Source organism: Leucoraja erinacea, chromosome 15 (assembly GCF_028641065.1).
Source record: "Leucoraja erinacea ecotype New England chromosome 15, Leri_hhj_1, whole genome shotgun sequence".
Classification (NCBI taxonomy): Eukaryota; Metazoa; Chordata; class Chondrichthyes; order Rajiformes; family Rajidae; genus Leucoraja; species Leucoraja erinaceus.
In genome coordinates, this window is record NC_073391.1 from 43,272,567 (window position 1) to 43,295,007 (window position 22,441).

The window sequence follows — 22,441 nt, forward strand, 5'->3', positions numbered from 1 at the left end:
GGAGGAAGTGTACGTAGATCACTGTTTTCACTGTCTGTAGAAGGGTCTCGACCCAAAATGTTACCTATTCCTTTTCTCCAGAGATGCTGTCTAACCCATGGAGTTACTACAGCTTTTTACACGGGCATATAGAGGTGGTGGTGGTTAATCGTACTTGCAGTTAAAACTTGTTTAACTTGGGTCCACCTAAAGCTAGATGCCCAAAAGTAAAGCTTAACGTTCCTTTCCCCACAGGTCATTCTGTACACTTTGATGAGCCAAGAACGCAGGGAAGATCCTGAGGCTGGGTTTCTCCTCTACCTCAAGACCGGTGCCATGTATCCAGTACCAGGCAACCACATGGACAGGAGAGGTATCAAGAATTTAGAAAATGCTTATTACTGATGCACAGTCTTTGTTTGATGGTGAAAAACTCTAGGAAGGATCTTATAGTGGACATGATAGAAGAATGGATTGACTGGGTTTATATTCACTGGAATTTAGAAGGATGAGAATGGATCTTAAAGAAACACATGGAATTTTTATGGGATTGGACAGGCTAGATGCAGGAAAAATGCTACTCATGTTGTGAAAGTCCAGAACCAGGGGTCACAGTTTAAGAAAAAGGGGTGGGCCATTTACGACTGAGATGAAAAACTTTCTCAGCCGGAGAGTTGTGAATCTGTGGAATTCTCTGCCACAGAAGGCAGTGGAGGCCAATTCACTGGATAATTTCAAGAGGGAGTTAGATTTTGTTCCCGGCGGTCAGCAAAGAACAAGCAGCCCACGAGAGCAAAGAGCCAGCGGGCCACCCCACGGCAACGTGCAGCGGTAGGCCTGGTTCGCCACTGCGAAGAAGGGCCCAGAGGGCAGCTGCCTGCAAGGGGAAGCTCGGAAGTCCCGGACCAGAGAGTCGATGAGGGAGCCGCTGGTGACTATGGACACAAGGAGAAGGTCAGCTGCAGGAGGCACCCCACGGGACATACAAACACAGGCGAGGAGAGGGACGCGATTAGTACAGGTGTCAGAGGTTATGGGGAGAAGGCAGGAGAATGGGGTTAGGAGGGAGTGAAAGATCAGCCATGATTGAATGGCGAAGTGGACTGGATGGGCCAAATGGCCTATCACTTGTGACAGCTTAAGGATAAGGGGGAAATCCTTTAAAACCGAGATGAGAAGAACGTTTTTCACACAGAGAGTGGTGAATCTCTGGAACTCTCTGCCGCAGAGGGTAGTTGAGGCCAGTTCATTGGCTATATTTAAGAGGGAGTTAGATGTGGCCCTTGTGGCTAAGGGGATCAGAGGGTATGGAGAGAAGGCAGGTACGGGATACTGAGTTGGATGATCAGCCATGATCATATTGCTCGAATGGCCTACTCCTGCACCTAATTTCTATGTTTCTATGTGACGTAGGGTCGAGGGCCTGCAGCAGCCTGGGACTCAACTGTCCTTACCTGGATCGGGGTTTCTGCAGTACCTCTAACATGTCGGTTGGAATTTGGACTTTTTCTTTGTAAACGGTCAAAAAGAATTTAACTCGGCTGTGCATACATGACAATAAAGAATTATTAAACTGGAGTTAAACAGATATTAAACTAAATAAAGGAAGAACAGAAGTGAAGGGAATATTGCAAGTGAGATTAAATGACAACTAAAGCAGGACAAAAGTGTTATCATTCTTCCATTTTCTCTTCAAGTTTCATCCACACTAGCTTTTGTATTTTACCTGAAGCTGTTTCTATTTTAATATTCACCTAGAATTGCTGAAGCTGAGGAACCAGCTTGCTTTCTATTTAACCAACGGCTTAGTTTGGGCAGAGCCGAAGAGAATGAATGCACACCTTGCTCCACTGCCTCCTCTGATCGGCGACCAGCAGGCTTGCAGGTTCTGCTCTCAGCGACGCAACTGTGCTTTATACAGCAGGTATGTGCTTTATACAGCAGTCACTCCACCTGATTCTTCTGCTTTTGCACTGACAATTTAATAACTGGCACTGAGTAATAACTCTGGCACAGGCTCTGGCCACTTAAATCAGCTGCCCTGGACATTTTATGACTGTTTTTACTTGTATTTTAATGTTGCTGTTTTTACCTGCACTTTTTTTTAACTATTCGTACTGATTTATCAGGAACTGGATTGTTTTTTTAATTGTTTTTATTTTATGCGTGAAATGTTTAAGTTTTATGTGCGATGCTCCGGTATTCCCTGGGAAACGTCTTCTCATTTTGCACTGTACAACTGTTGCTTTGCAAGATGGCAATAAAGGATGATGATGATGATGATGATGATGATCTGTTATTGGGGCTCTATCAAGAAAATGAGGCAAGTTCAATTGCAGGGATAATGACAAAAATGTGCAGGAGTGTCCAATGATGGGAAAGTATGGGAAGCCAAGTAGGATGGTACCAAGAAGGCATGGGATTATGGGGAGAAGGCAGGAGAATAGGGTTAGGGCTGATATAGATCAGGCATGATTGGATGGCGGAGTGACTTGATGGGCCGAATGTCCTAATTCTGCTCCTATCACCTTATGACAATGGAATGTACCAGGAAGCAATGAGCAAGCATCTAATCAAGGTGTCCACTCTTCAGTTCTGAAGAAGGGTCTCGACCCGAATGGTTGCCTATACCTCCAGAGATGCTGCCTGACCCGCTGAGTTACTCCCGCATTTTGTGTCTTATCTTCCATCTGGCAATTAAAAGAGCTTGTGTGCGATGGTTTTTAAAAACCATTTACTTCAGTCTTTCCAGATACAGCGCGGAAACAGGCCCATCTGCCCATCAAGCCCGTGCCGACCAGAGATCACCCTGTACAGTAGCACAATCCCACACACGGAGGACAATTTACAATTTTTACCGAAGCCAATTAACCTGTATGCCTTTGTAGTGTGGGAGGAAACCGGAGCACCCGGAGAAAACTCACAGGCGCAGTCACAGGGAAAATGTATAAACTCTGTACAGCCGGGTCCAAACTTGTGTCTCCAGCACTGTAAGGCAACAACGTTACCGCTGCAACACTGTGCCGTCCATTTGGAAGGGTTAAGATGGTGACAAGCTGGGATACAAAGATAAGAAACAATGGAATCTGATGAGTAAGAATGTGAAACTGAAGGAACTGCACAAAGCGCGAGAGTAACTCAGTGGACCAGGCAGGCCTTGCACTAATAATGCATTCCTATCCCAATCTCAATTATATGCTTCATGTGAATTTATCCATGATGTCACCTCAGAATTTTTTTTGTGTGCGAAAACTTATAAAATGTAAAAGTTAGTGAATGCTCTGTACACTGAAATAAAGAATGAAGTAAAACACTGAAACTGTCCGTGGAACAGGCGCTGAATGACAAGTTTATTGTTATTCTGCAGGGCAGTGGAGCAAGAGATGGAAGAATGTTTTGTGCCCACAGATGTGAGCCCTATTCTGCAGCAGGAAACTCAGCACTTGGAGCCCATGCATCTGCAATATTTTCGGCACTGGTATCTTCTCTGCAACCTTGAGGCATATGCAGTTGATAGTAAAGGAGGGTCCAAAAACATCTGGATGCATTCGGCAGAAGACAGGTGAGCATAGGAACGGATGAGTTTGTTGCAGATGGGATGAGGACCAGGTCCAAGTGTTTTTAAATTTTGGGGTGTGAAATGGAAGAGGTTTTCTATGGTATGTTTTACCAGAACATAGAACAGTACAGCACGAGAACAGGCCCTCCGGCCCACGGTGTCAAATCACAAGCAAAGATCCCCGCACCGTAAACCTCCACTGGTCACAAACCTTCAACAAGAATAACACGCACTACCTCCACTATCCTCTGTCTTCTATGGGTAAGCCAGTTGTGAAGGACTTAACTGTCAGGTTGATGTGTGCTGAAAATGGGATTCAAGAAGGTATAGCAACATTTTTCTCAATTATTTTAATTCTCTTTACCCTGGTGGCATTGATATAGACAGCACCAATAGTCGGGATCGAACCCGGGTCTCCGGCGCTGCATTCCCTGTAAGGCAGCAACTCTACCGCTGTGCCACCTTGACCGCCCAATATTAGGTTTGTTTATTTTTGTCACATGTACTGAGGTTCAGTGAAAAGCCTGGTTTTGCCTGCCAGACGATCAAACCAGATAATACTATATTGATTTTGGAGATTTTACACTGGTGGTATAATAGTGTAGTTTTATTAGTTTATTTTTGATCTGAAAACAAGATCATTGTACTACTTATGAAATCATGTATTATATTGCATTGATATTTGGCTGATTTTGTTTCAATAGGGAGTCTCAAGGATATTGTGTTGCTAATCTAGTACGGAGTGGTAGTGTGCGGAACCTTTCTGATGGACAATACCAGCATCAATTCACAAGGAAAACTGGGTGCATATCGAAAACAGCGTTAATGGTTGGCGACAGAGTTGTACTAAGTGGACAGGAGAAAGTGCTGCTTGCTGTGTCTTCTGGATATGTCACCGAAATCCACTCTTCCCTGATTACTTGTTCATTGGATCGGTGAGAACTCTCTCTTTAATTGTGATTTTGGAGGAAGAATTGGCCAAAATCAAACAGAAGTTACATAGGGATTTTCCATATACATCCACAACTTGAAAGCTTGTTGCCTAATGTGAATATAACAACATTTTGAAGGGTCCCAACCAAAAAAATGTCACCTATCCATGTTTCTCGAAGGAGTCTCGACCCAAAACGTCACCTATTCCTTTTCTTCAAAGATGCTGTCTGACCCGCTCAGTTACTCCAGCTTTTTGTGTTTTTCTCCAGGAATGCTGCCTAACCTGCCGAGTTACTCCAGCATTTTATGGCTTTCCTTGATAAACCAGTATCTGTAGTTCCATGTTTTGACATTTAGAATATTTGTTTTTAATTATGGTCTAACCTGGAAGAACGTTAGGCCACGCACAAATTCATTCTTTTTAAATTTGATAATATTAAAGATAACACCCTTCCATAACCATAACTAGGCCACTCATTTCCAGTGGGTTTCAATGAGATTTCGCCTCATCCTTCTAAACTCAATTGCTGACAGGCCCAGAGCCATCAAACGTCATCATACATTAACCCAATCCTCCCTGGTTTCATTCTCATAAACCTCCTCTGGACCCTCTCCAACGCCAGCACATCGCACCTCGGATAAGAGGCCCAAAATGGCTCACAATTTGGTGTTCTACATACGTATATATTGGAGTTCCTAAAAGCTCTACTTTATGCAGGGACCTCTCCAGGCTGCCACAGGAAACCATCTTCAGACTTGATCACGACGAGGGAGTTGGAAATATGAGCACGCATTTGGGAAATCTTTCTAAATTGATGGAAAAATCCGCAGTCAGGTTAGTCACCAGCAAAAAGAAGGCACTGCAGTGAAAATGATGAAATGCGCTTATCCGCGTGGTGCAAGTTAGATGCAAGTCATAATTTCAATGTTTGCTGTTAGTGTGAAACTTAGAGATGTAGTCCTGGCAACATGGGCAGAGGCTGTAAAATAATTGGATTCGAAAATTTAGAGGGATGTGGAAGCGCAGGCAAATGGAAGAAGTTCAGGCGGGAACTTGGTCAGCGTGGTCAAGTTGGAAAGAAGGACCTATTTCCTGCTGTATAAGTTAATGATTGTCATATTAATGGAGGAAAAATGTTAGGCAAATGTTTATTTATCCTGCAAGGATTCACCAGGAAAGTCCCAAGTCCATTATTGAGGAAGCTTTGGAAAACATAACACGATTAAGATCTGTTTTCTGTGAAAGAGAAAGGGTGTTCAGCAAATTAATTTGAACTTCAAATTGAAGTTGTAATCGACATGAAAAAAAGAGGCAGTTGTATATTTGGATTTACAAAGGCATGTAAAAATATAACATGAAAATGACTGCACCAGGGATTGTCCAGTGAAATGAGAATTACATGGCAATATGTGTGAGCGTCATAAAGCATGGAAACATAACCTGCCCATGCCCCATCTACACTAGTCTGCGTTTGGCCAATATCCTTCTTAACCTTTCCTATCCATGTATCTGTCCAGATATCTTTTAAATGTTATTATAGTACCTGCCATTGTTCCATATACCCACTGCCTTCTGTGGAAAAAGGTGCCCCTCGGGTTCCTATTAAATCTTTTCCCCCGCCCCTCACCCTAAACCTATGTCCTCTGGTGATGGACCAAATAATTCCGTCCGCGCTGGATAGCTCCAGTTCTGTAGGAACAGTCTGGATTAGAGTAAAGTATGCTGCTTACTGTCTCAAAACATGTTGAGAGATACATTACAAGCACTGTTCCAAAAATTTAAATGACCTCCCTAATAGAAACATATAAAATAGGTGCAGGAGGAGGCCATTCAGCCCTTCGAGCCAGCAACGCCATTCATTGTGATCATGGCTGACCGTCCCCAATCAATAACCCCGTGCCTGCCTTCTCCCCATATCCCTTGATTCCACTAGTCCCTAGAGCTCTATCTAACTCTCTCTTAAATCCATCCAGTGACTTGAGTTTTTTTTCTCACCTCAGTCTTAAATGGCTTCCCCTTTGTTCTAAGACTGTGGCCCCTGGTTCTAGACTCGCCCAACATTGGGAACATTTTTCCTGAATCTAGCTTGTCCAGTCTTTTTATAATTTTATATGTTTCTATAAGATCCCCCCCTCATCCTTCTAAACTCCAATGAATACAAGCCTAGTCTTTTCAATCTTTGTGTGATTTTAAATAATATCTGTGAAGAATGATGAGAATGAGAAGCCATTCTGTATTCCCTCAGTGATAAGCTTCGGGAACTCGTAGTAGGAATGAGGCCACCGCAGTTTGTACCTTACCTGAGCACTGTACTCCCACATGATGCAAAGGAAGCAGTGGCTGATATTCTGAAAGGTAATCTGTCTATTTCACATTGCCATATTAAGTTTAGTTTATTGCCACGTTTACCGAGGTACAGTGAAAAGCTTTTGTTGCGCGCTAACCAGTCAGCAGAAAGACAATACATAGTTCCAATAAAGCCATATGCTGTGTACAGATACGATAAACTTGTGCATCTTTCAAGACGTTCTTTTAGGAAAGAGATGGGGAGAAATTTCTTTAGTCAGAGGGTGGCGAATCTGTGGATTTCTTTGCCATAGAAGGCTATGGAGGCCGTCAGAGGATATTTTTAAGGCGGAGATGGATAGATTCTTGATTAGTGCAGGTGTCAGGTTATGGGGAGAAGGCAGGAGAATGGGGTTAGGAGGGAGAGATCGAACAGCCATGATTGAATGACAGAGTAGACTTGATGGGCCAAATGGCCTAATTCTACAATCACATGACCTTATGAGGGAATAATGTTTAGTGCAAGGTGAAGCCAGTAAAGTCCGATCAAAGATAGTTCATACGCTCTACTGGTATTAGGGTAAGATTTACAACAGCCATTAGCTCGAGAGTTAATAAATTGAACTTTGGTACCACAGTGGTTTGGTCTGCATGCAGTCAGTTTGCAAATGCTTCCTTTCACCGCATGGGATTCCCTCAGGTGCTCCATTTTACTCCAATACCTCGAAGAGACACAAATGTGAGTAGATTAATTGCTGAATCTAAATCATCTTTCATTAAGTGGTGGAAATGGAATCAGAGGAGGCACAGTGGTGCAGCGGTAGAGCTGCTGCCTTACAGCGCCAGAGACCTGGGTTCGATGTTGACAACGGGTACTGTCTGTACTGAGTTTGTATGTTCTTCCTGTGACCGTGTTGGTTTTCCCCAGTTGCCCTGATTCCCTCCCACACTACAAAGATGTTCAGGTTTGTCGGTTAATTCGGCTTTGGTAAAATTGTAAATTGTCCCGAGTGTGTAGGATGGTGCTAGTGCACAGGGTGATCGCTGGGCAGCCCGGACTCAGTGGGCCGAAGGGCCTGTTTCCGTACTGTATCTTTAAAGTCTAAAGATTAAAGTCTAAAGGACAGTTAGGTTAATGGACATGTGAAACAAAATGAGTTAAAGAGAAATATAATGGGATGAAATTGCACTGAGAGCCAGTATAAACTCGATGAGCCAAATGGTGACCTCTTGCGTTGTATGAAAATGTGGCTACATGCAGTCACTTTGATAATTATTTCTAGGCTTGTTGTGGTCAGGATGCAGCCTGTTTTTCTGCATTGGCTTTGAATACAATAGGATTGAAGATTAGGAACAAAGAAGTATTGTTGTATTTGGACAGAGTACTGGCAAAACCAGGCTTGGAATACTGTGCATAGTTTTGGCCCCGGTGTTCCCACTCCTTGGAGCTCGAAACAGTTTCTTCCCTGGAGCGTCCCTCTCCGCCTCGCCCTAATCTACCTGCTCTTCACCAACCTGCTCTCCTGCTGCCCTGGAGGGTCTTGCTTGCCTCTAATAATTTCCCCACCCATTCTGCCCTAACTGTGGAGCTCACAGGCAGTCTCTTGGCAGCCCAGACCATCACACAAACCAACCTCCCTTTTACTGACTCCATTGATTCACACACTGCCTCGGCAAGGCCACTGGCATAATCAAGGGCCAGTCTCATCCCGGTGACTCCTTCTTCTCCCCTCTCCCATCAGGCGAGAGGCACAGAAGTGAGTACACCTCCAGGTTCAAGGACAGTTTCTACCAAGCTGTTATCAGATAACTGAACCATCCTACCAACAACTAGAGAGCAGACCTGAGTTACTGCCTACTTCATTGGAGGCCCTTGGACTATCTTTAAACAGACTTTACTGGACTTTATCTTGCACTAAATTTTATTCACGTTATTCCCTTTTATCTTGTATCTGTGCACCGTGAGTGACTCGATTGTAATCGTGCATTGTCTATCCACTGACTGGTTAGCGGGCAACAAACGCTTTTCACTGTACCTTGGTACATGTGACAATAAACTAAATTAAACTTACGCTACGCTACCCTCAATCATCAGAGCTCGTGCTCCTCTTCCTTCACCCATCACCTAGCCCTACTCTTAAAGGACTATCTTCCCACTTCCTTGGACTAACCCCTGCCCACCGTCTGGGCTCGGCCTCCTTGGCTACAGTCATCCCCTGCGCTCCTTCATCCTGCTCCATGCTCCACCTGCAATTATCTTTCCTTTGCTCTAGAAGCTGGGACTTGTTTAACTGATCCATTTTTCTTTGCATTCAAGGCCTGAACAAGCCTCAGAAACAAGCAATGAAGCGCGTGCTGCTTTCTAATGATTACACATTGATTGTCGGCATGCCTGGTACAGGGAAAACTACCACCATCTGCACTCTGGTAAGACAAGTACCTGCCTCGACAACTGCGCTGGCAGCTCGTTCAATATACCTACCACCCTTTGTGTAAGAAAAAACTAGTTGCCTCTTAGGCTCCTATTAAATCTTCCCCCCCCCCCCCCCCCCCACACACACACACACACACCTTAAACCTCTGTCCTTTTGTTCTTGATTTCCCTACTCTGGGCAAAATACTGTGCATTTACCCAATCTATTCCGCTCATGATTTTCTATAAATTCACCCCTCATCCTCCTGCTCGCCAATGAATAATAATAATGGCTCAGGCCCTGGAATCCTGGCAAAATCCTCATAAATCTTCTCTGCACCCTTTCCAGCTTGACAACATCTTCTTTCCTATAACATGGTGCCCAAAACTGAACACAATACTCTAAATGTGGCCTCACCAATGTCTTGTACAATTGTATGATCTCCCAACTATTATACTCAATATTTTGACTGGTGAAGGTCAATGTGCCAAAATCTGCCTTGACCACCCTATCTACGTGTAACATCACCTTCAGGAGATAATGCCTGACCCGCCGAGTTACTCCAGCACATTGTCAAGTCAAGTCAAGTTTATTTGTCACATACACATACGAGATGTGCAGTGAAATGAAAGTGGCAATGCTCGCGGAACAACAAAACAACCAAACAAATTATAAACACAATCATAACACACATATTATTTTACATAATAAATAATAGAAGGAAAAACGTTCTGTACAGTTAGTCCCTGGTGAGAAAGGCGTTTACAGTCCGAATTGCCTCTGGGAAGAAACTCCTTCTCAACCTCTCCGTTCTCACTGCATGGCAACGGAGGCGTTTGCCTGACCGTAGCGGCTGGAACAGTCTGTTGCAGGGGTGGAAGAGGTCTCTCATGATTTTGTTTGCTCTGGATTTGCACCTCCTGTTGTATAGTTCCTGCGGGGGGGGTGAGTGAAGTTCCCATAGTGCGTTCGGCCGAACGCACTACTCTCTGCAGAGCCTTCTTGTCCTTGGCAGAGCAATTCCCGAACCAGATGGTAATGTTCCCGGACAAGATGCTTTCCACCGCCGCTGTGTAGAAGCACTGGAGGATCCACGGAGACACTCTGAATTTCCTCAATTGCCTGAGGTGGTAAAGGCGCTGCCTTGCCTTACCAGTGCTGAGGTGTGTGATGACCATGTCATATCCTCAGAGATGTGGACTCCCAGATATTTAAAACAGTTCACCCTATCCACAGGATCCCCATTTATACTCAATGGAGTGTACGTCCTCGGATGATGTGCCCTCCTAAAGTCCATGATCAGCTCCTTCGTTTTTTTGATGTTCAAGAGGAGGCTGTTCTCCTGGCACCAGAGTGCTAGATCAGCCACCTCCTCCCGGTAGGCCCTCGCATCATTGTCTGAGATCAGGCCCACCACCACAGTGTCATCAGCAAACTTAATTCTTCCTTTGTCCTGTGTCTTCCTTTGTAGCTCTTTTCGTGGTTATTTTGGATATGTACTGAATTGGTTATTTTCTCTTTTCTTCGGCGAGGTGCGGATTCTTTACGCCTGTGGGTTCAGCGTCCTCCTCACCAGTTACACGCATTCCGCCGTGGACAACATTTTGCTGAAGCTGATTCGATTCAAAGTGGGCTTCCTGCGTTTGGGGCGGAAGCAGAAAGTTCACTCCGATATCCAGAAATTTACGGATGAGGAAATCTGCAAAAGGAAAGCAATCCGAAACCTGGCTGAGCTGGAAGGGCTGTACAAGAGTGAAGTAAGTGTCATGTCGTTGCCTTGACTACTAAGTCACAGGGTAACACAACACGGAAACAGATCCCTTGGCCAACGCGTCCATGCCGACCAAGGCGCCCCAACTAAGCTAGCCTATACACCCGTGCTTGGCCCATGTCCATGAACACCTGAAATGCAAGGAACAGCAGATGCTGCTTTACAAAAAAAGACACAAAGTGCTGGAGTAACTCAGCGGTTCAAGCAGCATCGCTGAAGAACATGAAGAGGCAACAGTCCGTGTTGGGTTTTGTGTTCAGATTGGGGAAGTATCCCGACCTGAAACGTCGCCTATTCTTGCTCTCTGGTGATGCTGCTGGGTTATGCCAGCAATTTGTGGGGGGTTTTCTCCCCTCTAAACCTTTCCTATCTATGTGTGCTCTCTTCACTCTTGTTCCTTCGGGCCTCTGTGCCTTCCCTCCCCATGTTTGCTTCCATTTTCTCTTTTCCATCCTCCACTCTAACCTGGTGCTGATTCCCAAACAAGCACATGCAAAAACCGAACATATATATGTGCGTATTTTAATAACATTGTTATATTCATAAATGCTAGGGGTAGAAATAGGCCATTCAGCCCATCACGTCTACTCCTCCATCCAATCATGGCTGATTTATCTCTCCCTCACAACCCCATTCTCTCGACTTTTCCCCTGACACCCACGGAATGACTATTCCTGAATGATGTAGCTCTAGAACTAAAGTCTAGATGTTCCACTGAGTTGCATTGAATTACTGCCACTGCATATCCTCCTGCCACGTTGCCTTGCACACTAGACATTTCCCCTACCTAATACTACTTTCCAACCTCCTAATGAGTGCCACCTTACCAGCATTGTTTGCCCACCATATGTCCTCTATCCACCTGTAATCTCTGAATGCCAATATAATTACTTAAGGTCATAAGTGATAGGAGCCGAATCGAGCAATTCGGCCCATCAAGTCTACTCTGCGATTCAATTATGGCTGATCTATCGCTCCCTCCTAACCCCATTCTGCTGCTTTCTCTCCATATCCTCTGACACCTCTGAGCGATCTATCTATCTCTGCCTTAAATATATCCATTGACTTGGCCTCCATAGCCTTCTGTGGCAAAGATTTCCACAGATTCACCAATCTCTCACTACGGAAATACCTCCTCATTTCCTTCCTAAAGGAACGTCCTCTATTTCTGAGACTATGACCTCTAGTCCTGGACTCTCCCACTAGTGGAAACACTCTCCACATCCACTCTATCCAATTTGTGTTTAAATTAAAGACTTCGGTGTGGAAATAGTCTTGGTATCTATCACTGAGGTACGACTTTATCATTGACCTGAAGATAGGCAGAGAAAGCTGGAGTAACTCAGCGGTTCAGGCAGCATCACTGGAGAAAAGGATTAGGTGACATTTCAGGTCGAGATCCTTCTTCAGAATCGGGGGGGTGAGGGAAACTCAAGGTACAAAAAGTTGCAGAACAAAACAGAGCTGGCACCAATGACCAAGGAAAGGTGGAGCCCACAATGGTCCATTGTTGGCTATGGAAGAGGTGACAATGAAGGGATACAAACAGTGAAACTAGCACGACTGGGGTGGGGAGGGATGGAGAGAGATGGGGAATGCAAGGGTTAATTGAAATTCGAAAACCAATATTCCGCTGGTAGACACATAATGGTGGAGTAACTCAGCGGGACAGGCAACATCTCTGGATAGAAGGAATGAGATGCTGCCTGTCCTGTTGAGTTACTCCAGCATTTTGTGTCTATCTTTGGTGTAAACCAGCATCTGCAGTTCTTTCCGACACATTCATTCTGCTGGGCTGTAAGCTGCCCAAGCGAAGTATGAGGTGATTTCATTGACCTTCGGTGTGTTCATTATTCCTATTCTTTGCTTGCTCACGGCCAAATCTTACTGAAAGGAGCATGCTGTCACTACCCCGCTTCCAATTACTCACATGGAAACTCAATAGTTCAGCTGGGAGACATTTCCAAGGTGTTTAATCAGGCATAATGTTCTTTGTGATATTGCCAATGGGTTTGTGTAAATGCAGGCAGTGCCAGGGAAGGTGTAACGCCGAGTCGTTGTGTTTCAGCTGGTGGTCGCAACAACCTGCATGGGAATGAAGCATCCGTTATTTGGTCAAAGGAGGTTTGATTTTTGTATTGTGGACGAGGCGTCCCAGATCAATCAGTTGATCTGCCTGGGACCCTTATTTTCCGCGGATCGATTTGTGCTGGTGGGCGATCATCAACAGTTGCCACCCGTCATTCAGAGCTCACATGCCAGGTATGGCCTCAGTTGGAAGAACGTGAATTTGAAGATAATCTTGGAATTCATTAAGTGCTTAATGAAACAAACTCTCACCTCTGTCAAAATGTAGAAACAAAGAACTGCCGAAGCTATCAGGCAGGGGCCTCCAAAGATTTTAGCAAGATGGCCACATTATATATTTGGCATATTTTTGCGGGGTGCAGGAAAAAATAAAGAAACGTCTCAAACACACACACGCATGCACACACACACACACACACACACACGCACACCCCATACCACAGACACGCACACGGAGAACGTACAAACTCTGTACAGACAGCACCCGTAATCTGGATCGAACCCAGGTCTCGGGCAGAGATAGATAGATTATTGCTTAGTACAGGTGACAGAGATTATGGGGAGAAGGCATGAGAATGGGATTAGGAGGGAGAGATAGATCAGCACCGTTGAATGGCAAAGTAGACTTGATGGGCCGATTTGCCTAGTACTACTCCTATCACATGACCTTATTCTGTGCCAACAGAGCTCTGGGAATGGATGAGAGTCTGTTTAAGCGCCTGGAGAAGAATCTTGATGCCGTGGTTCAGCTGAACGTTCAGTACCGAATGAACAGGTACTTGCTTCGAGTCATACATAGAAACATAGAAAATAGGAGCAGGAGTAGGCCATACATGTGATTTATTGCAAGTGTTTCAGGCGGTGCTGTAATAAACCTTTGTCACCCTCCACAGAACGATTATGTCGCTAAGTAATACACTAATGTACGAGGGGAAGTTGATGTGCGGATCGGATCAAGTGGCGACTGCAGTGTTAAAGCTGCCCAAGTGGTGTGAGCTCGACACGCATGCTTCCTGGTTGAAGGATGCTCTGGAACCTAGTCATCCAGTTTGTTTCCTTAACACTGAACAGGTGAGTTCATAAGTGGTAGGAGTGGAATTATTGGCCCATTGTGTCTACCCCGCCATCTATCTCTTCCTCCTAACCTCATTCTGCCTTCTCCCCATAACCTCTGACACCCATACTAATCAATAATCTATCTATCTCTGCCTTAAATATACCCACTGATGGCCTCCACAGCCTTCTGTGGCAAAATATTCCACAGATTCACCACCCTCTGACGAAAGAAATTCCTACTCCTCTCCTTCCTCTTATATTCTGAGGCTATGACCTCTAATCCTAGACTCTCCCACTAGTGGAAACATCCTCTTCACATCCATGGTGACATGATATTCAATTTGTGTAGGAAGGAACTGCAGATGCTTGTTTATAGAGACAATGTGATGGAGTAATTCAGCAGGTCAGGCAGCATCTCTGGAGAAAAGGAATAGGTGATATTTTGGGTTGGAACCGGCTACAGATTATCACAGGAAGGGTGGAGTCCATAATGACACCACTCTACACTGCGCACCTGTGGTCGAACTATGGAAGAGACTATAGGTGGCATATAACAATGCCATGAGAACACTGCTAAGGCAACCTAGATGGTGTAGTGCCAGTAATATGTTTGTGGCTGCAGGAGTCAGTACTTTAGAAGCTATCCTAAGACATCACATGTATAAATTCATTTGCAGGATAAATTACTCTAAAAATGTGCTTATTGTGGCCTTGTCAAACATAAGGGTTAGCACTACACGCTACGAATCCCAGCTGTGGAGACACTGGTATCGTTGTCTCGTTGTAGGACATTGATCATCTTTTAATCTGGATTTTTAATGTGTATTGTTTTTAAAAAAATATATAAATTATGATGTTTTTATGTGATATACCAAGATTTTATATGTATTTAATGATATTTGATATGCAATGCATTTTTAATGTAATGTTGCCCCTTGTCTGGACCTTGAGTCCATAATAAAGATTATTATTATTATCATAATCATAATGACCCATAGTTTGGCTGGGGAGGATGTGCTAATGACAGGCGATACAAAGGATGTGAACAATGGAACTAGTAGGAGAGGGTGGGGGGGGGGGGGGAGAGGTTGAATGCGGGAATTACTTGAAATTAGAGAAATCAACGTTCATACCATTGGGTTGTACACTGCCCAAGCTAAATATGAGGTGCTGTTCCTCACTCTGACAGTGGAGGAGGCCCAGGACAGAAAGGTCAGTATTGGAAGGGAAGATAAAATGCTTGGCAAATGGAGATAACGTAGCCCAAGGCAGAATTGAGCGCAAGTGTTCAGCGGAATGATGAATTTGATTTAAAGAAATTACATTTTGCAAGAATGATGACCTGCAGGAATTTTTGTTGCTTTGTTCTGGGAAAGAGCGAACCTAAGTGATTGGATGGGGGAAATGGTAGTGACATCGGTGCAGAACAAAACACCCTTCCCTTTGGGGTGCTGGAGAGCAGGAGAGCCATAGAAACATAGACAATAGATGCAGGAGTAGGCCTTTCGGCTCATTCAATATGATCATGGCTGATCATCCAAACTCAGCACCCCCATTCCTGCTTTTTCCCCATATCCCTTGATTCCTTTAGCCCTAAGAGCTAAATCTAACTCTCTCTTGAAAACATCCAGTGAATTGGCCTCCACTGCCTGCTGTGGCAGAGAATTCCACAGATTCACAACTCTGGGTGAAAATGTTTTTCCTCATCTCTGTCCTAAATGGCTTACCCCTTATTTTTAAACTGTGACCCCTGGTTCTGGACTCCCCCAACATCAGGAACATTTTTCCTGCGTCGGAAAATGCACCTGTCATGTGGATGGAGAGGGGGGGAGAGTGGCGTGAGGGGTTTCTGTATTGTATAGAATTTGTCACTCATTGCACAAATGCATTTCATTTGAGGCTTTCTGTTTGTCCAAGGTACCAGCGCCTGAGACTGAAGAACAGTGTGGAGTGAGTAACTTGACCGAGGCTGAATTAGTGTACTGCCTGACCAGGGAATTACTAAAGGTAGGTCTGCCTGACCTTGAAGGAACTGTACACGCCCCACCAACATGAAGTATTGACCAGCTTATGCTTTTAGAACCAGCCAGAGCAATTGTCACGTACTCCAGAACATTAATTTAATGTTGATGATGACAAACAGCCGCCTGATTTCTGATGGTTGTCACAAATCTTCAAATGCAGTCTTTAGACTTCAGAGATAGTGTGGAAACAGTATCCCCGTGGCCATGTGGGTTTTCTCCGGGTGCTCCTGTTTCCTCCAACACTCCAAAGATGTGTCGGTTTGTAGATTAATTGGTTCCTGTAAATTGTCCTTGGTGCATAAGATAGAAATAGTGTATGGGTGATTATTGGTCATCTTCATGCTGTTTCCATGCTGTATTTCTAAACTATAATTTTAATGTTCCCAAGCTTTGTTTTGCACCTCCTCTCTGTCGCTTAACAACATCCACAGCACAGCCTGTCGTTTTGATGAGGCAGTAGTCCTGAACCGTGTGATGGAGGATGACACTTCTGTGGCTGACATGCATTCTTGGCTTATTTTGAAAACAGGCCGGATGCAAGGCCTGTAACATCGGGATCATTGCACCGTACAGACAGCAGCTTAAGGCAGTCTCCGCGATACTGACGAGGGACAAAGCCTTTAGCGCCGTTGAGGTGAATACAGTGGACAAGTACCAGGGCCGAGACAAAAGTGTCATCATTCTGTCCTTTGTTCGGAGTAACAGTGAAGGAAAGGTGAGTGAAATGATGTTCGCACTGCTTACTGTTACCAAACTCTGCGGTAAGTCCAAAGATAGGCACAAAAAGCTGGAGTAACTCAGTGGGTCAGGCAGCATCTCTGGAGAAAAGGAATAGATAACATTTCAGGTCTAGACTCGTCTTCGGTCTCGACCCAAAACCTCTCCTATTCCTTTTCTTCAGAGATGTTGCCCGACCCGCTGAGTTACTCCAGCTTTTAGTGTCTATTTTCAGTTTAAACCAGCACCTGCGGTTTCTTCCTACACATTCTGTCTGTTTCTTATCGAGTCCGCATTACAAGATTAGATATTGTTCAGCCAGAGCTGAACACACTTCTAGGCGTCTTCATTGTAGGCAGCGAGATCAGCAGCGGTGCATTGGTTTTCCAGTTGAGGGTATTTCGGCAGGTGTTCCATTGTTTGTGGTTCAATACCGCATTTACAGGTGACATAGTTGCAGTTATATCCCCACTTGTTTAGAGACACCTTGGCCCTGACAACAACAGTTCTCAATCGATTGAGGCAATTCCATCTGGCCCAACTTGTGTCTGCACCAAGAGGGAGTTGCTCTCTTGCCGTTAGTCCCATGGTAGTTGAGGGAGGTGGAATGGATATTCTATTATCCCATATGGAGACTCGGGCTTCACCTGTTGTAATGCCAGCCTCCAAGAGGAGTCGCACAGTTGAGAAAACCTTTCCTCAACTTTAGGCGGCTGGGATATAGTGTCTGTCCAAACATTGGATGTGGTTCATCTGTTATCTGTCGCGGGTGCTCCTTCATGCTGGCCCCTGCTCTTCTAATGTCTGGCGTCTGAGGCAAAGTATACACTGTGCAAAGTATAATAACTCCACTGAACTTTCTTCCTCACAAGCTCGGAGAACTACTGAAGGACTGGCGAAGATTAAATGTAGCGCTGACTAGAGCAAAGCACAAGTTGGTAATGCTGGGAAGTATATCTACCCTGTGGCAATATGCTCCTTTGAAAAAACTACTGGATCACTTGAAGAATGAAGAAATGATATCCTTAACTAGTGATGGCTTTTTTTAGGAAATAAATGATGTATAACTAGCAGAGATCAAGTACAGAATGGGGGTGGCACTGCAGTAGAGTTGCTGCCTCACAGCGCCAGAGACCTGTGTTAGTTCCCGACTACGGGTGCTATCTGTGCAGAGTTTGTACGTTCTCCCCTTGACCGTGTGGGTTTTTCCCAGGCGCTCCAGTTTCCACCCACACTCTTAAGGCCTACAGGTTTGTAGATGAATTGGTTTTGGTAAAAATTGTACATTGTCCCTAGTATGTAGGACAATGTTAGTGTACGTGGATCGCTGGTCCGTTTCCATGCTATATCTCTAAAGTAAACTGACCTATATGGACTAAAATTCAGCCCAGACATTTAGATTGAAACTCCAGTGCCTGACTCATGGAATGGTTTGGCCTGCCTTCATCCTGTTCCTAGTGGGATTTAGCCTGTCAATTTAATTTCCCCAAATTCTTTATATACTACCCAGTCACAGAAACTGCTAGAATGTGAAGCAGAAAATATTGTGCAGAAACAAGAAACTGAAGGTGCTGGTTTGCACAAACTCCTTTGAAGAAGGGTCCTGACTCAAAACATCACCTAGTCCATGTTTACCCTAAGATGCTGCCTAACCTGCCTAACGGGTCCTTTTCACAATGGCAGGCAGTGACTAGTGGGGTACCGCAAGGCTCAGTACTGGGACCCCAGCTATTTACAATATATATTAATGATCTGGATGAGGGAATTGAAGGCAATATCTCCAAGTTTGCGGATGACACTAAGCTGGGGGGCAGTGTTAGCTGTGAGGAGGATGCTAGGAGACTGCAGGGTGACTTGGATAGGCTGGGTGAGTGGGCAAATGTTTGGCTGATGCAGTATAATGTGGATAAATGTGAGGTTATCCATTTTGGTGGCAAAAAACAGGAAAGCAGACTATTATCTAAATGGTGGCCGATTGGGAAAGGGGGAGATGCAGCGAGACCTGGGTGTCATGGTACACCAGTCATTGAAGGTAGGCATGCAGGTGCAGCAGGCAGTAAAGAAAGCGAATGGTATGTTAGCTTTCATTGCAAAAGGATTTGAGTATAGGAGCAGAGAGGTTCTACTGCAATTGTACAGGGTCTTGGTGAGACCACACCTGGAGTATTGCGTACAGTTTTTGGTCTCCAAATCTGAGGAAGGACATTATTGCCATAGAGGGAGTGCAGAGACGGTTCACCAGACTGATTCCTGGGATGTCAGGACTGTCTTATGAAGAAAGACTGGATAGACTTGGTTTATACTCTCTAGAATTTAGAAGATTGAGAGGGGATCTTATAGAAACTTACAAAATTCTTAAGGGGTTGGACAGGCTAGATGCAGGAAGATTGTTCCCGATGTTAGGGAAGTCCAGGACAAGGGGTCACAGCTTAAGGATAAAGGGGAAATCCTTTAAAACCGAGATGAGAAGAACTTTTTTCACACAGAGAGTGGTGAATCTCTGGAACTCTCTGCCACAGAGGGTAGTTGAGGCCAGTTCATTGGCTATATTTAAGAGGGAGTTAGATGTGGCCCTTGTGGCTAAGGGGATCAGGGGGTATGGAGAGAAGGCAGGTACGGGATACTGAGTTGGATGATCAGCCATGATCATATTGAATGGCGGTGCAGGCTCGAAGGGCCGAATGGCCTACTCCTGCACCTAATTTCTATGTTTCTATGTTTAGTTAAGCACAATCATAGATAAGTACAAAAGTGCAATGATTGTAGTGCAAAAATAGTCAGCTTCACTGAGGCAGTACATAAAGAGTCGTCACATTTCTGCCACCAACTTGTCCTTCAAGCACATTATGGTCCCATCTCTAATAGTTCAACGTGCTGGAGCAACTCAGTGGGTCAGGCAGCATCTTTCGGAGAACAAGGATAGGTAATGTTGTGGGTCAGGTCCCTTCTTCAGTAATTGGGTTGGGAAGGGGCGAGAAAGCCCCGAAGAGGCATGGTGAGAACTGGATAAAGACTGGTATGTGGCTGTGTGGACAAGGGCCAAATATGAAAATATAAAGTGTGAGGTAAGGATAGAAGTTGTGCAAATTGTGAAGCCATAGGAAGGGCCCAATGCTGACCTTTTTGTAGAAACAGAACTGCAGAAGCTGATTAATTATCAAAAGGGCACAAAGTGCTGGAGTATCTCTGCGAGTCAGACAGCATCTCTGAAGAACATGGATAGGTAACTTTGCGGATCGAGACCCTTCTTCAGACCTTTGGGTCCTGGGCCGCCGTGGCTCCTTTCCCAGAGTGTGGCCACAAACTGGAAGAACAGTACCTGCTTCCACTTCGGTAGCTGGCAATTATAAATTGAATTATTACATTTCGGGTAACTAACCTACAAACAACTCTTTTGTTTCTCTTCCCCCTCCCTTCCCGGTGCCCCCCCTTGTTTCTCCCACACTCCCTCCCCCCCCCCCCCCCAGCCTATATTTCTTAGTCTGGGTTAACAATTCATACACCTTTTATGCTTATCTCATTCTTTATGCCTGTTCATCTCTGTCACCTCTAGCACATTTCACACCTCTTCTATCCTTATCCCTTCAGTTCTTAAACATTTTGAGTAATTTGAACTTAAAGTTCCGTTGTTCTAGCAGTGGCAGTGGGTTGTTGATGCAGATGTCGGCTTGGCCAGGGCGGCCTACAGTGGAGAAGCGGTAGAGTTGCTGCCTACTAGCGCTTGCAGCGCCAGAGACCCGGGTTCGTTCCGGACTACGCTCCCACACTCCAAATACATACACACAGCTGCCAAGTAGTACGGATTTTCTGTATTTTATACAGAAATGTGATAAGAATACTAATGTACGATTTTGCGTTGCTAAATATGGATTTTTTTTAAATCGGCCCATCTTCCTGTTTCATTAATATACTGCTCGCCAATGGAAAAATAATAACCCGGTGAAATTGACTTAAGATCTTGCTGCTTAAAAAATGCAAGGATGTAAAAAGTCATACTGTACCTCTAAAAATTATAGCATATTAAATCTATTAATATTTTAAATTTCAATATCTGGATGATTATTTTTGTAAGCTTTGATCTGCCTGTCCCGCTACAGGTGTAAACAGAGTGCTGTCAGTTTAACGCATGGGAATTTAAATGAAGAGCTGTCGGCGACAGCGCTATGGGTTCTAAATATAGCGCTACCGGCTGGAGCGCTATGGGCTTTAAATATAGTGCTATGGCCACAGCGCTATGGGCTTCACAGACAGTTTGGGAAAATTCTCGTGTAACAATGAGTCTTTGGAATTCTCTTTCTCAGTGGAAGTTGAGCCTTTGCTTATTTTTCAGGCAGTGGTAGAATTCTGGATAAGTATAGTGGTGAACGGTTACCAGTGGGATTGCAGTTTCATTGGGATTGGCATTGATTTTACAGAATGGTGGGTGGGCTCCAGGGGGTGAGAGGGAGGGGGGGAGAGAATGGAGAGGGAGGGAGGGAGGGAATAAGAGAGGGAGGGAGAGAAAAAAGGAAGGAAGGAGAGAGGGAGGCAAAGGGGGAGGGAGCGAGGGAGAGGAAGGAGGGAGAGGGAGGCTTTAAAAATGGCTTCTACATCATCATCTCATGCTAAAAGCAGGCAGCAGCCGTTCAAACACCAGTCTACAAAGAGATGGCAATGAATGCACTGTCAAGTAAGGTGCTTAGAAGACATGTCATTTGGTAGCAAAGTTATACATTCTTATACTCTTACATGGGTGTGACCGCACATAAAATAACATTTGTTTTCAGCAAAATGGTACTGCGTAAAAATACTGATTTCCTCAGCAAAATACTGATTTTCAGGTACTAGAATACTGAAATGCTCTGACAAAACTTGGCAGCTCTGCATACAGGTTTGCAGGTAAAATTGGCTTGGTAAATGCAAAAAGTGTCGCTGGTGTGTGTTGATATCCGGGGACCGCTGGTCAGCGCAGATCCGGTGGGCCTGTTTCCGCACCGTAAACAAAGCTAAGCTACTGTCAATGTATTTTCATAATGCATGTCCTCTTCCTTAACCAAGACTACATCATTGACCTCCCCCCTGCGGCACACAAGCTCACTACTGTGAATTGAACTGATTAATTTCCCTGAACAATGTGAAGATGGTGAACTACAGTTGCTGCTACATAACTCCGACAATAATGGACCAACCGTTTCCACATCGACTATCTCGTAAATAAGTACGGTGCTCTGATCAGTGTAACCTATGTTTGTCAGTCATTTGAATTTTGTACCATTAAATAAATATTCATGCCCAGAAACTCTTATTGGTGTATCATTGCAGAAGTGCTTGCAATCTTTGATGCTCTAAGATAGCCTAGGCTAGTGCAATGACTCGTCAATATAGAACAAACTGCAGGTACATGCAAAATGCTGGAGTAACTTAGCGGGTGAGGCAGTATCTATGGAGAGAAGGAATGGGTGACGTTTCGGGTCGAGACCCTTGGTTCTTGGTTTCTTGGTCCTCCAAAATATTCTAAATGGAATTTAAACTGGAGATGGTGGAGGGAGGACTTAAGCCACAAAGGGTTATTGGGAAGAAAGAGCTACTTTAAATTTAGTTGCATCTGGTTGTGTAACTATAGTAGGGTGGAGA

At 44.6% G+C, this 22,441-nt stretch overlaps 1 protein-coding gene across 1 annotated transcript in view; it reads left to right on the forward strand.

Moving 5' to 3' along the window:
- The window catches only part of dna2 (DNA replication helicase/nuclease 2), a 33,047-nt gene extending 10,941 nt beyond the window's left edge, over nucleotides 1-22,106 (forward strand). The window contains exons 8-22 of the mRNA XM_055646530.1: nucleotides 235-352; nucleotides 1,738-1,903; nucleotides 3,347-3,541; nucleotides 4,243-4,473; nucleotides 5,190-5,306; nucleotides 6,718-6,827; nucleotides 9,076-9,185; nucleotides 10,705-10,929; nucleotides 13,012-13,205; nucleotides 13,717-13,806; nucleotides 13,925-14,102; nucleotides 16,005-16,094; nucleotides 16,641-16,826; nucleotides 17,701-17,847; nucleotides 21,871-22,106. Of these exons, the coding sequence (XP_055502505.1) occupies nucleotides 235-352; nucleotides 1,738-1,903; nucleotides 3,347-3,541; nucleotides 4,243-4,473; nucleotides 5,190-5,306; nucleotides 6,718-6,827; nucleotides 9,076-9,185; nucleotides 10,705-10,929; nucleotides 13,012-13,205; nucleotides 13,717-13,806; nucleotides 13,925-14,102; nucleotides 16,005-16,094; nucleotides 16,641-16,826; nucleotides 17,701-17,847; nucleotides 21,871-21,918 (2,205 nt within the window). The 3' untranslated portion in view covers nucleotides 21,919-22,106. The remainder of the gene's footprint in view (nucleotides 1-234; nucleotides 353-1,737; nucleotides 1,904-3,346; nucleotides 3,542-4,242; nucleotides 4,474-5,189; nucleotides 5,307-6,717; nucleotides 6,828-9,075; nucleotides 9,186-10,704; nucleotides 10,930-13,011; nucleotides 13,206-13,716; nucleotides 13,807-13,924; nucleotides 14,103-16,004; nucleotides 16,095-16,640; nucleotides 16,827-17,700; nucleotides 17,848-21,870) is intronic.
- Nucleotides 22,107-22,441: the final 335 nt, after the last annotated feature.